This window comes from Colletotrichum destructivum, chromosome 8, assembly GCF_034447905.1.
Source record: "Colletotrichum destructivum chromosome 8, complete sequence".
Classification (NCBI taxonomy): Eukaryota; Fungi; Ascomycota; class Sordariomycetes; order Glomerellales; family Glomerellaceae; genus Colletotrichum; species Colletotrichum destructivum.
Window position 1 is genome coordinate 2,354,801 of NC_085903.1, and position 14,210 is coordinate 2,369,010.

A 14,210-nucleotide genomic window follows, 5' to 3' on the forward strand; every position below is an offset into this window, starting at 1 on the left:
ACAATGATTCATGATGACTCTTTTATGTTTTGTTGCTGTTTTTGCCTAATGAAGCGGCTACCTTCAAGACTCAGACTCTTTTACGCCGAGATGCATGGACCGGTGCTTTCGCTTCGAGCTGACATGGCGGGATTCCACGACGCTCAGAGGTCACGGCGACTCGCTAAGGACTTTGTTCTCGAGAAGTGGTGTCTGCGTCCTCCGGGCATAAGCGCCCAGCTTGATAGCAAAGTATGAGGCAGCTGGATCCTGCGTTGGCAGCCAAGACAGCCCCCCAGGGAGCCACTCATAGCGAGACTGTTATGGTGTTGTCCGGAAGGAGGCTGACGTTCCGATCCATCAGGTCTTTGGGCCGCAGTGGCTGAATCGTATGATCAAAATCGTAAGCTGCAGGACGCTTGTCGGAGAAGTTTTTTTAATTTTTGAAACGAGGATATATTCATTTCTGTATAGCTTGTACCGGTGTTCGCTTGCGAGGATATCATCAAGCTTGGAAACGCGTCCTTCGACATTGTTATATAAACGATCTTTTGCTTGCTTCGTCTGGCTTTTCCAGTGATATCATCGACGACCACCACTTCTAACAAGATACTCAGCGATACATCCCGCTGAAAACACCCCAAAGATGATGCGCCGTCTACTCGTCCCCGGCGTGCTGGCGCTCCTCGTGGAAGCGCAGAAAGCAGGCCAGGTGATCCCTGAAGTCCACCCGACCCTCTCGTGGAAGCGATGCAGCCGCGACGACGCCACGGGGACCGCCACCTGCGCGACGGTGGCCGGCAAGGTCGTCGTCGACGCGGAGAAGCGCTGGGTCCGGGCCGCCGACGGCTTCGCCAACTGCTACACGGGGAACAGCTGGGACGCGGGGCGCTGCCCGACCAACGACGCCTGCACGGCGGCCTGCGTCATCGAGGGCGTGGACGCCGCGGGCCTGCGGGACCAGTTCGGCGTCGTCGCGAGCGGGGACCGGCTGTCGCAGCGGCGGGTGACGCAGCACGCGTTCGGGACCAATAGCGACTCGCGCGTGTTCCTACTCGAGGCCGGCGAGGAGCGGTACCAGACCTTCACGCTGCTGGGCAACGAGCTCGCCTTCGACGTCGACCTGTCGGCGGTCCAGTGCTCCGTGAACAGCGCGCTGTACTTCGTCGCCATGGACGCCGACGGCGGCAAGACGAGGCACCCCACGAACAAGGCCGGGGCCCGGTACGGGACCGGCTACTGCGACGCGAGCTGTCCCCGGACCAACAAGTTCGTCGGGGGCAAGGTATGTGGACGAGCTTGGTTGAGAGGTCTTGGTTTGACTCGGTTCTCTGGCTGACACGGCTTCTTCTTCTTGTCTTGCAGGCGAATGTAGAGGGTTGGAGCGTGCTCGACGATAACAGCGGCGAGGGCTCCTTTGGCGCCTGCTGCTCCGAGTTCGACGTCTGGTGAGTCAACATGATGAGGAGATCATCACGGCTTGTGTATGTGTAGGGGGAAGAGAACCTTGATGTTGACCCTCCGCTTTCCTCTCCAGGAACTCCAACGCCCATTCCTTCTCCATGATCGCGAAGCCCTGCGTCGACGTCGACTACGAGGTGTGCTCGCAAGGAGACTGCAATGCCCTCGACCCCAGGAGCCCGCAACCTGGACAGCTTCTGTGCGACCGGACAGGCTGCGACTACAACCCGTACAGGCTCGGCAACACGACATTCTACGGCAAGGGGAAGACGGTGAACACGGACAAGAAGATTACGTATGACATCCCCCTCACCCCCCCACCCCCCCTTTGGTCTCGTTATATCGTGGTCTCGTGAGAGTTTGTTACTGACAAAGCGAGACTTACAGAGTCGTCACCCGGTTCGAGGAGGACGAGGTCACCCAGTTCTTCATCCAGGACGGCAAGAGGATCGAGGCGCCCAAGCCGAACCACCCGGGCTTCCCCGACGAGAGCGGCATCAGCGCCGGGCACTGCGCCGCGCTGCCGCCTAACTTTGGGGACCCGGAGCACTTCGGCCAAGTGGGCGGCTACGCCCGCCACAACGAGGCGCTCCAGCGGCCGATGGTCCTCGCCCTGTCCATCTCCAAGGATGTGAGTGTTTCCCCCATGAAACCGCCGGTCGAAGACCCCAGCGGAGGAACTACTCTGTACCGTTTTGTGTGTGTGTGAAGCGCAGGGAAAGGGGAGCAGAGGCTGACACTACGACATTTCCAGCACTGGGCGAACAACCTATGGCTCGATTCCGTGTACCCTCCCCAACGGGACGGCCCGGGAGCGGAACGGGGGCCTTGTCCGTCGAACCAAGGCTTGCCTGGCTTGCCCTGGGTCGAGGTGGATGATTCGTAAGTAGACCGGCAGCAGGGCCTAAGGGGTTTGCGGATCGACGCGCTGACGATTCTACAGCAGGGTTGCGTGGTCCAACATCCGCTTTGGACCCATCGGGACCACGGTCTAGCTTGGAAAGGGGGTCATGTCATTGATGGTGATGTTGAAGGGGGGTTGGTGAGGGGAAGGGGCTGAATGTTGGCAGAGGACAATGATTGCGATCTTTTCTTGAATCACCGTGGGGGGCTATTTTATGACGACGCCAGAGGTAAACGCGAAAACGAATGCTTTTTACCATTAGCTCCATGAATGCAAATTGCCTATACACAGAAAAACCAGTTAAAAAAAAAAAGGCACCAACCCCTCGGACAAAACGGGGGATGGAGGGGGTGACAACATCATGACAGCTCCTTCGCGTCCACCCAGTTCCCGTGCAGCCCGGCCCGCAATCTCATGGGGACCTTGACCACAGCGGCCGGCTCGGAGAAGCGCCTCGTGTCGACGACGTGCAGTTCGCTCGACATGGTGCCGTAGTTGTTGACGAGCGCGATCACGAAGCCGTCGCCCTCGGCGGCGTCGGCGGAGCGCGGCACGAAGACGGGCTCCTGGACCATGTGCCGGGGGCCCGGGAAGTAGACCTCTAGCCCTTTATTCCCCGCCTCCTCGGCGCCATCGTCATCGTCACGACGGTGGTGGTGGTCGAGGTGGCCAAGGGCGTTGTAGAGCGGGTGGCCGCCGCCGAGGACGGGGGCGATGGCGGCAAAGTCGGTGCCGAGGGCTGGGTCCATCATGTCGAAGAAGCTGTGGCGGTGGGGCTTGGAGAGGACGCGCTCGTCGATGCGCGGGAACTCCATGTCGTGGCGGAGGAGCGTCGTCGGCGCGGGCAGGTCGAGGGAGGCCGGGGTGTCCGCGTCCGCGTCCGCGCCCGCGCGGGGGTCGAACTCGAAGCGGACGTAGCGCGCGCGGATGTCGTGCGGGTCCGGGGCGTTGCCCTCGGCGTCGGGCCACCAGAAGAAGACGTTCTTGTCCGTCAGGGGCAGGTCGAAGACGACGGTGCCCGAGGGGGTCTCGTAGGCGTTGGTGGTGTGGCCGGGGAAGGCGTTTGGGGCGCGGAGCCACTGGATAAAGGGGGGGGGACACGACGTCCCATTGTTTAGTTTTGTGTCTTTCTCTTGATGATTGCAGAATCATATAAAAAATATGTTTTGTTTATCTAGGGAAGATATGGATTGCGTACCTTGACATCGCTTCCTTTGGCCCCGTGTCGGGGCAGGACGCCGAGGTAGAAGGGCACGTTGGGGTCCCATTGCCAGTGCTCGCCACCGGCCTTCAACCTCTCAAGGTCGCAGATCTGAGGGATCATGGGGAACAGGACCTGGCAGAGTCCGTGGTGAGCAAAAAGTACATACAACAGTGTGTGTGTGTGTGTGTGTGTGTAAGAGAGAGAGGAGAGAGAGAGAGAGAGAGAGAGAGAGAGAGAGAGAGAGGGAGAAAGACTTGGGGTTTCCCCCTTCCCACGAATCGCATACCCAGTTGTCGGTGATGGCAAAATCGTGAATCATACCGACCACGGGCGCCACGAGCCAGACGGTCTCGAGGAACTTGCCGTCCGGGCCGATGCTGAAGTAGCACACGTCCGGGGTGCCGTCGCCCTTGGCCTCGTAGCCGAAGCATACGAGCTCGCCGGTGACGGGGTCCATCTTGGGGTGGGCGGTGAAGGTGCAGCTGGGCAGCTGGCCGTCAAAGTCGCACAGGCCGAGGGTCTCGAGGGTGTTGGGGTCGAGGCGGTAAGGGGGCGCGTCCTCCTTGATGGCGAGGAGGGACCCGTTGAAGTAGTAGACGTTCGTGTTGGCCGTGGTGCGCACCTTGAACTCGACGGCGTCGGTGTACCTGTTGCGGTAAGCGCCTGCGCGTCGTTGTCAGCAGTTGGACATGGACTTTGATAAACAATTACGAGTGAACGAAGAAAGGGGTTCAGAAGAAGGGGGGAGGGGGGGAAAGGAAGGGGGCCACCAGAGACCTCCGAGAGCGCGGTTTGCCTCTCTTTCTCTGACAAACTTTTCGGTGCGGACGAACTTTTGCTGGAAGTCGACGTTGCCGTTGTGGAAGCGGAAGGCCGAGACGTTGCCGTCGCCGTTGAACCACTAACACGAAAGGCATGAATGAGATCAGCCCAAGCCACACACCAGACAGACACACAGCAGGGATCAGAACTTGTAAAAAAGTGAAGGGTAGGAAGAATAAAAATAAAAAAAATAAAAAACCCGTACGGGGTCGTCCTCGATAAAGGGCGGGAACTGGGGGTCGGGCATCACCCGGTAAAAGGCGCCGTCCAGCTCGGCGGGGACGGTGCCGACGATCTCCAGGTTACGGACCTCGCCCTCGAAGCGGCACGGCTTCATGAAGCCGGAGAACTGGGGCCGGTCCGGGAAGGATTTGGCGGGTGGGTCGGCGAACGAGCCGCGGAAGTGGCCGGCCATCTCGCGCAATCAGTCGGTCTGGGGGGGGGGGGGGGGATGCAAGCGGTGCGGGCTTTGATTACTGTGTTTGGTTCGTGCTGGGGGAGAAAATCCGATGTGTGATATTTTCCAGACAAGCAAGTAAGCAATACCGCGAGACAAAATGGTGAGGGAGGAGGGGGGAGTTAGGAAGAGTTGGGTGTCAGTCAGTCAGTAGGGTCTTTGGTGGCGTGGGTGGGCGACTGTCTGGTTTACGTGCCGGAACTCAGTCATAAGCTTTTCCCCCTCGATGATGCGAAGTGACGATATTTAACCTTTCCTCGTCTTTCTTCCTTTGGAATATGTTGAGACGGCGCGATCGAGGGCAGTCTGTCTACTGTCCACTGCCTACTGTCACTGTCACTGTCCACTATCTACTGTTGTAGTCGGCCGTAACCAGATCGTAATGTCCCCGCCGGACTTGTCGCCGGGGGGAGGCCGATTACCCCAGCCTGTACCCCGACTTTAAGCAATATCGTAGCCAATGTTTAATATTATAGCTGTAGCATGTAAGAGCCCGGGTCGACCGCATGACGATCCAAAGCAAGGACAATCCAAAGCAGGGGCGATCATTCAAGCTGTGGACTTCGAACGTCGTTGGTTTGCTTGACAATCTGTCGTGGTCAACACGCCTTTGACACTTTGGCCCGGGTTCCATTGATTGCACTGCGCCTATCTCCCCGGCGGTGGCAGAAGTCCCCGCGCGCGACAAAAGCTTTGTCAGCGGAGACGGCGCGATGACAATGTGCCGAAGTCCGTGACTCGAGATATATAATGAATGCCCTTGTCGCTGTGTGTTATCGGGAGTTAGGTTCGGCCATCGAGATTCGGTCGTCGACGACTGCCGGCCTCTTTGCCGCGTGATACCAATCGGAGGCCACGTGCGGTCATTGTATTTGTCCTGTTTCGTCTGGCTAGCGAGTGTGGCTAGACTGAGACCTGACACAGCTGGTGGTTCGCGACAGGAGAGCTTGTCGGGGTCAGTCGCTGGACTGCCGGGTTCCTTCTGCCTAGGTAGGGACAACCTCTCCCGGCGCTGACAGTAGCACCACTGTTGGGCGGGCTGGAAAGGCATCCCGCACGATGTCCACCATGAGGCATCTTGTAAAATCAATGGAACAGGCTAAATGCAGTCTGTTATAAGACAACGCAAAAGAGAAGAAGAAAAAAAAAAGAGAAAGACCCCCCCCCCCCCCCCCCCCCCCCAGCTGTGAACCCCCCCACACATCTACGCCACAGCGATCGAGCTCACGGACGGAGAGTTCTCGACGATATTCGGATGCACGGCCGAACCTTTCCGACATTGTGACTGGGCCAACCGTCTTATAAAAAATGAAAAACAACAGCACCATCTCTTCCGTGCCAGAATGTTATTCGCGTGTCCGAATGCCCACGCCGGCCTGTCCTGCCCCGTGATGCTGGAGAAGCGTTTGGCAAAGGGTCACAATAAGACGATGCGAGCAGGACAAAGTCGGAGAAAACCACGCCCGTCGATCCGATACCATGCTGAAATTATGTCGACGCATCCTTTTCTTCGCACACATACATCATCTTGACCTTCAAACCACACACACACACACACACACACACACTCACTCTGGTCCTGGTCAAACCTGAACCACCGGGTGGGTATCACGATAAATCCAAACAACCTCACCCCATCATGAACCAACCCTAACCCTTGCACGACGTGCAGAACCGTGTACGGACTTGTCCAAATGCTTAATGACAATGGCAAGACCCTCGATGCAAATCCCCAACCATTCATTCATTCATTCGCTTGCCCCATCCATCCCCTTCCGACTAGTCGCACAACATGTCCCCTGGCCTGGCCTGGCCTCATCGGCCTCTTTCCCGAGACCGACTCGCCAGTCCGGGCCTCGTATTCCAAACCGCCAATCACCCACCTTCGGACTAGCCCTCTCTCTCTCTCTCTTCTTCTTGCTCTCCCTCCCTCCGCCGAACCGGCATGCTTCATCTACTCAACACACGCGCCAGGTGGACAAACCGTCAGCCAACCAAACACCACCCGGGCCCTTGATTCAAAATTAAGGGTAGCTGCAATCGAGACTAGTGGCTCGAGATGGATTATCCAACGGGCTCATTTCTTCCCTCCTACTCCTCGCCTAACCCCCCACATTCCGACCCCGGGTTCCTTCGTCATCCAGCAATAGGAGCTTCTTCCCCTGTTGCCACTGGGGTGGTTGGTTGGTGGTGGTGGTGTGCCCAGTCCATCAGCAGCTGGCCGGCGAGCCCTTCCCTTCCCTTCCCTCTACGGGTCGGGATCCCGATCCGATCCATCGCCGCCTAGGTCGACGCGACCCATACTCAACCCCCCCCCCCTCTCCCGTCCGTCTCACGGCGTGGTCGGACTGTTGGAAGCTCCGAGCCATGACCTCGAGTTTTCCTCCTCCCTCCCCTGGCTTTCCCAGTTTTCCGTCATTGTTTAATTTCCCTTGTCCTTTGCACGTGGCATCGCTTTGTTTCATTTTCTTCTCTTCATCGGAAAAAAAAAAAAAAGAGTCTCCTCATCGTCCCTCACCTAATTCCACATCGGCTCCTCCTTGGACAGCCCTTCATTCACTTCTTCAAAGTCGTACCTCGGATATGGAGCTGGATAATCAGGCTGCCCCCCTTCTTAGGCCGTTGGCTTACGTATGCGCTCTCTCCCAGCAAGCCCGCCCTGCAGGAGGAGGGAGAAGGAAAAGCCGCGTCCAGAGAAACTTCCTCGACTTGGAAGAAAACTCCACCTCTGTGCAGTTGCACTGCCGGAATGCCAAGACGCCAACACGGCGCCGAATATCCATCAATCTTTGTCAACTTCACTCTCACTTTCACACTCACTTCTCACTCTCACTTTCACTGTCCACCGCCAACCCCGTCCAACCTCCCGTGCGATTATGATGACATGCTATAGATCTCATCCCGATCCAGTCCCCCCCCCCCCTCCCTCTGCCCGTCAGTCTCATAGTCAGCAAACAACCCCTTGCCGGGACAAACACAAAAAGGGAACCTGGGGATCTCTCAATGAACAATCCCCCCCTCCAATCCAGCCTAGGCTACAGTCCTCTCTGCCCTCCCACAATACGCGCGCCCTAGCCCACCGGACGAAACTGCCCCCCCCCCCCCCCCTGGCGCCGTACCCGTCAACGCCCTGCCAAGCAACTGCCCCCCCCTCCCCTGCCCCGTCAATCCTGACCACACAATCAAGCCTGCGTCACTCACATCAGCCAAGATCCAGACAAGTGGACAAAATGTCCGCGGACAAGAGCATCTGGCGGGGAATACAAACAGACTCTGCCAAACAGCCGCATCATACACCATATACCAGACTGGACGTGGCCAAAGCGAGACACAGCGCAGGTGTAATGTGATGTTCATGGAAATCAACTGGGCAATGAATTAAAGAACTGCAAACCCTCCTTGTAGGCTCACACGGCCCGTCTTGAATCCCAAGTAGTCACCGTGGTCCAAGGCTAGGGTCAACGCCCGGCGGCGTTTCTGCCGGTGGGACCGCCGCTGAGTACGCCGAAACGGAAACCCACTCTAATGTCTCCGTCGTCATCTTTGCTCACCGACATTGAGGCAACTGCATACATACATACATACATACATCCATCCACGCACCCCCAGTCACATCATCGACGACCGACATGCGGGCTCAAGCGTCATGGTTGGTTCAAACGTTGTGTTGAAATTGCTTCTAATCCTGTGGACATGGCTTTTCAAGCTCGCGGTCCCAAGTCCTCGTCTGCGTGCTGCCATCGTTGGGCGCACGAGGAACAAATCCGTGTTCCAAAAAAGAACCTCTTCAATCGTCAACTCCATTCGGCCAGATACAAAAGCCTATCTGGCGCCTTTCGTCGCTCATGCAAAAAATAAAAAAAATAAAAAAGAAATGATTCCAAGATGCAACACAATCGAGCTCATACATGTGAAGCTCCTGTCCGGAACGCCTCCCCTCCAAGACAAGCTCGACGGCATATGCGTCAGCCGTGCCTATCCCTTTGGCACCAGCTCCGATCGCCGGCTTCTCTCTTCTTCCCTGTCCCCGTGTATCGCACGGCTTAACATGTTTATAAAAAGTGACCAGGCAAGCCCTGCCTTCCCCATGGTTGCGCCCTGTACTGCCGACGTCCAGCGGACATCAGACATGTAATTTTTTGGAACAAATGAAATGGAAGAGATAATAAATGACGTGGTGGTAGATACAGTTCGTACTCCGAACCCAAGTGACCCAAGGGGTATCAAGAGGTTGAAGGTGACATTGTAGGTTCGGCGGAAGGATGATTGGGTGGATTGGTAGGGGACGGGAGGAGCGCCGGTCTATGATGCTTGGTTTTTTTTGTTCGATGTATCGAGTGTTGGTAGATTAGACATAGAAAATATTATCATTGCCTCGGTTGGGTTACTGCACAGTCGTGCAAAAGGCCGTTGGCACTTTGGCGAGTGGACGGCGGCGACCTCGGGGCCGGAGGTTAGTGGTCCTGACATCCACTGGGTATCTTGAAAAAAGTAGTGGATATTCTGCCAGGCCATGGAAGAAATGGCCCTAAGTCGACGGGAGGGAAAGGGGGCATCGGCCGCCGGGTCGGTTCTGAAGAGTGATTGCAATAACATCGCTCTCACCTCAAGGCAGGTCGCGACGACGGCTCGGGTCGTGCGGAGGGAACTGGTGATGCCTCGCGTTGGCTTGAGCGGCGAGATACTCGGCCGACCCCGTCTGACGACCCGGTTGCTCAGCAGGCAACTTGGTATCGTCCCGTCGCCTAGGCGGAGCTTGCGCGGGAGGCGTGCTGCCGGACGGACTGGGCATGCCAGGGACGAGGTCGGTGACGGCTTGGGCAATCGAATTGATGACGTATCCACGGAGCTCGCGGTCCTCGCGGCTATCCTCCTTCTCGAGCCGGAACTTTTCGTCCTTGTTCATGTTGCTGCGCCTGATGCCTCTAATCTCATTCAAGATGTACAGCAGCACCTCCTCTGGACACCTGTTGCGCTCGGCGGTGAAGTCGCTCTTGCGGACATACCGCCTCGTGACATCGGTGGCTCCGTCGATGGAGAAGGCGATGCAGTACGACATCTTCTTGCCCCAACCCTCGGTGTAGAGACGAGGGTTGTCCCACGCCTCTTCGCAGGCGTCAACGTGGACCCAGCGCTTCTGGTGTTCCGAGTAGACCTCGGTCCAGACGTGGTCCTCAGCATTCCAGATCCAGCGAACCCTGCCTCCGACAGCACGGCAAAGCATGCTGAAGCAATTGGCCCACTCGCCAACACGTCCTCGACGGGTGTGCAGTAGTCGCCACACATCGCCGTACCTCGGGAATCGTTCGTAAGCGCCGCAGTCGCCAGCCGAGCAGCGGTAGAGCTCGACTCGAAGTGCGCCGCAAGCACTTTCATCGGGAGTCGGTGGGGTCATGCCCTGGGCTATTGTAGGCGAGAGGCAGACGGGGCACGGGGGGTTGTTGACCCAGGTGAAGAATGATCGCTTGAACCATCTGAATGTGGGTCATTAGAGCATATTCATCAAAAAGACAACGGGGGTGCATGGGGAAGTAAGCTCACCTCAATAATGCCCGGATGACACAATCTTGATAGCCCCAAGTGGCTTTCCGTCCATCTCCCATGCTCTCGGCCTCGGCCTGCATGACTTGACATTCCTCCTCGGCCTCGCCGTAGATCCTGTCTAGGGGTATGCATTGCAGAGCCTCGTCCAGTAGACCAGGGTTCTCGTACTTGGTCGGGGTGAGAGACAGGCTGATCATGAGGTTGCGGAACTTTTGTGAGTCGCGGTCGTTGGCGGCGGGAGGGGTGGGAATCTTGGGAAGGTGGCGGGAGTAGGCGGGTGGTGTTGGCGGCATGGACGTTGAGCTGTGTGAGGTTGAGGGGCGGCCGGGGCCGGGTGATGCGAGGCCGCGGAGGTTGGAGCTGCTCGCAGTTTCCCTAGGTTGGGGGCTGTTTTGGCGGGAGGACGCTCGCAAGTCCGTCATGCGCTTGTCTCGTAGCAGAGACTCAAACTTTACCCTCAGATCGCGAGCCCATTCTTCGCCGTACTCGCCGTCGCCGTTAGGAGGGCCTTGGCCCGGCGGGTAGCCGCGACCATCCATTTTGTCGGGGTCGTGGGCGTCGTGAACGAGCGTCGTGGGTGGTGAGATGTGGATGAAGTGGTTGTCGAAGGAGAAAGAGACGGTTGGAGAGTCTTCGACGGAACTCTCCCGGTAGAGATCGCGTAGTTAGATTGTCGTCGTCGTCGTCGTCAGTGTCGGCGTCAACGTATGTGATCGTCAGCAAGATGGTTAGATTCGTAACGTCGTTCGTGTGGGGTGTTTGGTCGCCACTCGAGACAGGTAAGTATTGAGTGAGCCGGAAATTTTGGTTGGAATCTTGTTGTTGCGTTGTCCACCGAGTCCAGGTGCCGCCGTGTTCCCTCTCTCTTGGTCGTTCGTTCGTTCGTGTGTCGTGGCTGGGGGTGCTGGCGTTCGAGGTCCTGGCCCAGAGTCTCTTGACTTCCGGTCGGTCGAGTTCTTCAAGCGTCGATCATTGGCGAATCCTTCTTCCTCAGCGAAGCGATCGCAAGGCGCTCACAAATAGAGATATATTTGACGAGGTTCGGGTGGCTGGCCGGTCGGTAGAAATCGAAAGTCGAAATCGTGGGCGGACGAGATGCGATGTTGAAGAGGAAGGGATGGGATAGGATGGGATGGGAGGGGATGGGGGTGTTGAAAGGGTTGGTAGTGGGCGGAGAGGAAGGTGCGATTCGGGTTTGGAGAGTGGGCCGCCAGGGGAAGGGAAAGTGAATAAAGAGGAGGGAGAAAGGGAAGGGAAGGAGGACGCAACGCAACGCAACGCCAACGTATACGCCAGCAGTCTCCGTCAGGTAGCGTAAGCGTGAGTACCGCGTAAGCCAGGCGGTACCTAGTCGTTGGGAAGGTATCCGTACACCGTCCAGGTACTCTGTACTCTCGTAGGGAAGGTAAGTAGGAAAAACCGTGACGGACAGGGACTATTCGTAAGGCAAAAGGTACGGGAGGCAAGGGAAGGAACCAGTGTCAGTGGGGGAGGGATACCTAGGGAAGGTGGAAAGAGAAGGGAAGGAGGGGACGACGGCAGACGGGGACGGGGGGTGGGGGGGAGTGCGAGTGGGAAGGAAGCGCAAGGCCGGCGGCATACGCACGCTGCTTCCCTCTGGCTGGTCTGGCTGGTCTGGCTGGTCTCCTCATGGTCGGTTTACGCGTAAGCTGTGCAACTCGGGCCAATGGAAGGGGTCAGATCGCTCCAGAGTGGATCCCGTCCAATCCGCCGCGGCACGTACCACCCAGTCCCACGACTCTCGACTCCTTGACTGTCGACTCTGTCTCCGATGCTCTTTCCCTCTCTCGCAGCTCTTGCAGAGGCGACAGCATGGAATAGGTAGGTACCTGCGGAGCTGCCATTGATGTACAGTACATCCACCATTGTACTCCGTACCGATGCACCAATATACCCTCAAGCACGAAGCACGAAGCATCTGCTAGTATCCACTGCTTCTCTGCTGTACACATTCGCCGACTCATTGATCCTCTCGCTGTCTTATTGCCAGCTCCAGGCGTCGCCAGGCTTCGCCAGCCATACAAGCTTATCGATAAACATCCCGTCCGCCTCCCACATGCCAGGCCGGCGCCAAGCCTCTCTTGGGCTGTTCTGGGTCCCAGAGGGGCATCAGTGCTATTTGCTTTTTGCCCGCAGAGCAACGCAAGCCTTGGCAGACTCCAGCGGCGGACCGGAGACGCCAGGCAACGGCGACGCAAGCCTGCCGGTTGGTGACGACGGCCGACCGGGCGATATGGACTCGTCGAGGGAGGTACGCAACATGCCGACTGCGCTCTGGAGACCAGGAAATTGCGACGGAGAAATTTCTTGTTGTTGGAGATGATGATGGATTCTGGTTCGTAATCCAATTGACTCGACCGTGAACCCGAGCGAGGCTGAGGCTATGTCTTCGTCCTCTTGGCACTGACGACTCCTTCGGGTTGTGGGCGACTGGCCTGAGAGAAGAGAGCAGAAATGCTGAACGCTGCATCCATACAATCATGAACAATTGCGAATATCCTCACATGGGCTCTATCCATAACCATTTCATCCATCTACAGGCATAGCATACGACGACGGACAACGACGGACGATGCGGATGTTGGATGTGCTGTATGGGGGATGTTTAGGTAAGCCATCGGAGGACTTCAAGACTGGACGGTCACATGTACCGGTACCTCTCTCATGCAACTAGGTAAGTGCCTACCTAATTAAAACTCCTGTCACTGGCCAGAGCCACAGCCAGAGCCAGGACCCCCTCCTCCCACCCCTCCCATGAGATGCGTAACGTAGGCCTCCTCCCTCCTCCTGCTACACACACAATACAGAGTACACTCACACACTTTTCTCAGTGTGACACGAGTCTGGAGTTTCGCAGCCCCGAATGACGAGGCGTGGCTGAGGTCCGTTTCTCCATTTCCAGCGCACTGCGCACGCAGGCCCATCATCTAAGCTCCCCCGCCAAGCCTTTTGCGCCTTCGTCGGCGGCAACGCGTCCTCGGATTGGCCGCCTCAGTCGTCCGTCCCTCCCCTTGCGCCCCTGGATCTGTGGCTCAGCTGCCTGTTGAAGCCTCACCCACCCACTCACTCACTCACCCACTTCAGCTGTTTCCTAGCACGCACAGCGCCGCTCTGTTCCCCTCCATTCCCAGGCACTCTGAGACAACAGACAACAGAGACTCGACCCTCTCCGCCCTCTGTAACTGGGACCAGAACCTTGGGGAGGGAATAGGTTCACGGAAGAGCGCAGCTCCGGTACCACGCGGCTGCCGGCCCGTGGGAAGCTTACGACGCGGCCAGTTGTCAGTGTCAGTGAGTGTCAACTTGAAGCGAGAGTTGCGATTATGGTCCATGGATACCTACCGCCTGAGCTCTCTCTCACCTCTTCCTCTCGCCTCTCTCACCTCTTTCTCACCTCGCCTTCCCGGCATCTGACCAAGATAACGTGAGCCATTCGTCAGCAGGACCTTCTCCAGACAATACAGGTACACACCGAGGCCGACCATCGAGCAACAGACCGACATTTCCTACCACTCTGCGCTGGGCCTTCGTCCCAATCCAGCATCCCTTACCTAGCCCGTCCTCTTCGCCGCTGCACATCATTGCCCCCTTATCGCACCGCCTAATCTTCCATTAGCGCCTCGGAGGCCCTAAACTCAACTCAATGGACTTGCGTCAGCTATGTCCTCGGCACCGTCTCCGTCACGGCCACCGACAACGGCCATCATCAGCTGGCTAGCACGGGATTTTGTCCAAAAACAAAGCAGTTCGCCATGTGAGGCAGACCATTCTGATCATGATCGGCAAAACCGTCGAGATCACCAGACTCGCTTCAACAA

At 57.5% G+C, this 14,210-nt stretch overlaps 3 protein-coding genes across 3 annotated transcripts; 1 reads left to right on the plus strand and 2 right to left on the minus strand.

Moving 5' to 3' along the window:
* Positions 1-625: 625 nt before the first annotated feature.
* CDEST_12579 (Putative glycoside hydrolase, family 7, concanavalin A-like lectin/glucanase domain superfamily) lies at positions 626-2,435 on the plus strand (the record flags this gene model as incomplete). Its single annotated transcript, XM_062928735.1, has 6 exons — positions 626-1,264; positions 1,345-1,427; positions 1,517-1,735; positions 1,828-2,071; positions 2,195-2,322; positions 2,384-2,435. 6 exons carry the CDS (start codon positions 626-628, stop codon positions 2,433-2,435), a joined length of 1,365 nt encoding a protein of 454 aa, XP_062784786.1.
* A 213-nt stretch (positions 2,436-2,648) lies between these two features.
* Positions 2,649-5,962, minus strand: CDEST_12580 (Putative carotenoid oxygenase). The gene is made up of 5 exons (XM_062928736.1): positions 4,576-5,962; positions 4,326-4,449; positions 3,835-4,211; positions 3,543-3,680; positions 2,649-3,423 (listed from the first exon to the last, which is right to left on the minus strand). Exons 1-5 carry the CDS (start codon positions 4,783-4,785, stop codon positions 2,704-2,706), a joined length of 1,569 nt encoding a protein of 522 aa, XP_062784787.1. The 5' UTR covers positions 4,786-5,962; the 3' UTR covers positions 2,649-2,703.
* A 3,007-nt stretch (positions 5,963-8,969) lies between these two features.
* CDEST_12581 (Putative transglutaminase, papain-like cysteine peptidase superfamily) lies at positions 8,970-11,577 on the minus strand. Its single transcript, XM_062928737.1, has 2 exons — positions 10,369-11,577; positions 8,970-10,301 (listed from the first exon to the last, which is right to left on the minus strand). The coding sequence occupies exons 1-2, from the start codon at positions 10,908-10,910 to the stop codon at positions 9,434-9,436; spliced, it is 1,410 nt and encodes a 469-aa protein (XP_062784788.1). The 5' UTR covers positions 10,911-11,577; the 3' UTR covers positions 8,970-9,433.
* Between the last annotated feature and the right edge of the window lie 2,633 nt (positions 11,578-14,210).

Coding starts and splice junctions, on each gene's coding strand:
- CDEST_12580 (XM_062928736.1), bottom strand. CDS start 4,785: ATGGCCGGCCACTTCCGCGGCTCGTTCGCCGACCCACCCGCCAAATCC. Junction 3,681..3,834: donor TTGCCATCACCGACAACTGG/GTATGCGATTCG, acceptor GGACTCTGCCAG/GTCCTGTTCCCCATGATCCC. Junction 3,424..3,542: donor CCAAAGGAAGCGATGTCAAG/GTACGCAATCCA, acceptor CCCTTTATCCAG/TGGCTCCGCGCCCCAAACGC.
- CDEST_12581 (XM_062928737.1), bottom strand. CDS start 10,910: ATGGATGGTCGCGGCTACCCGCCGGGCCAAGGCCCTCCTAACGGCGAC. Junction 10,302..10,368: donor GTCATCCGGGCATTATTGAG/GTGAGCTTACTT, acceptor ACCCACATTCAG/ATGGTTCAAGCGATCATTCT.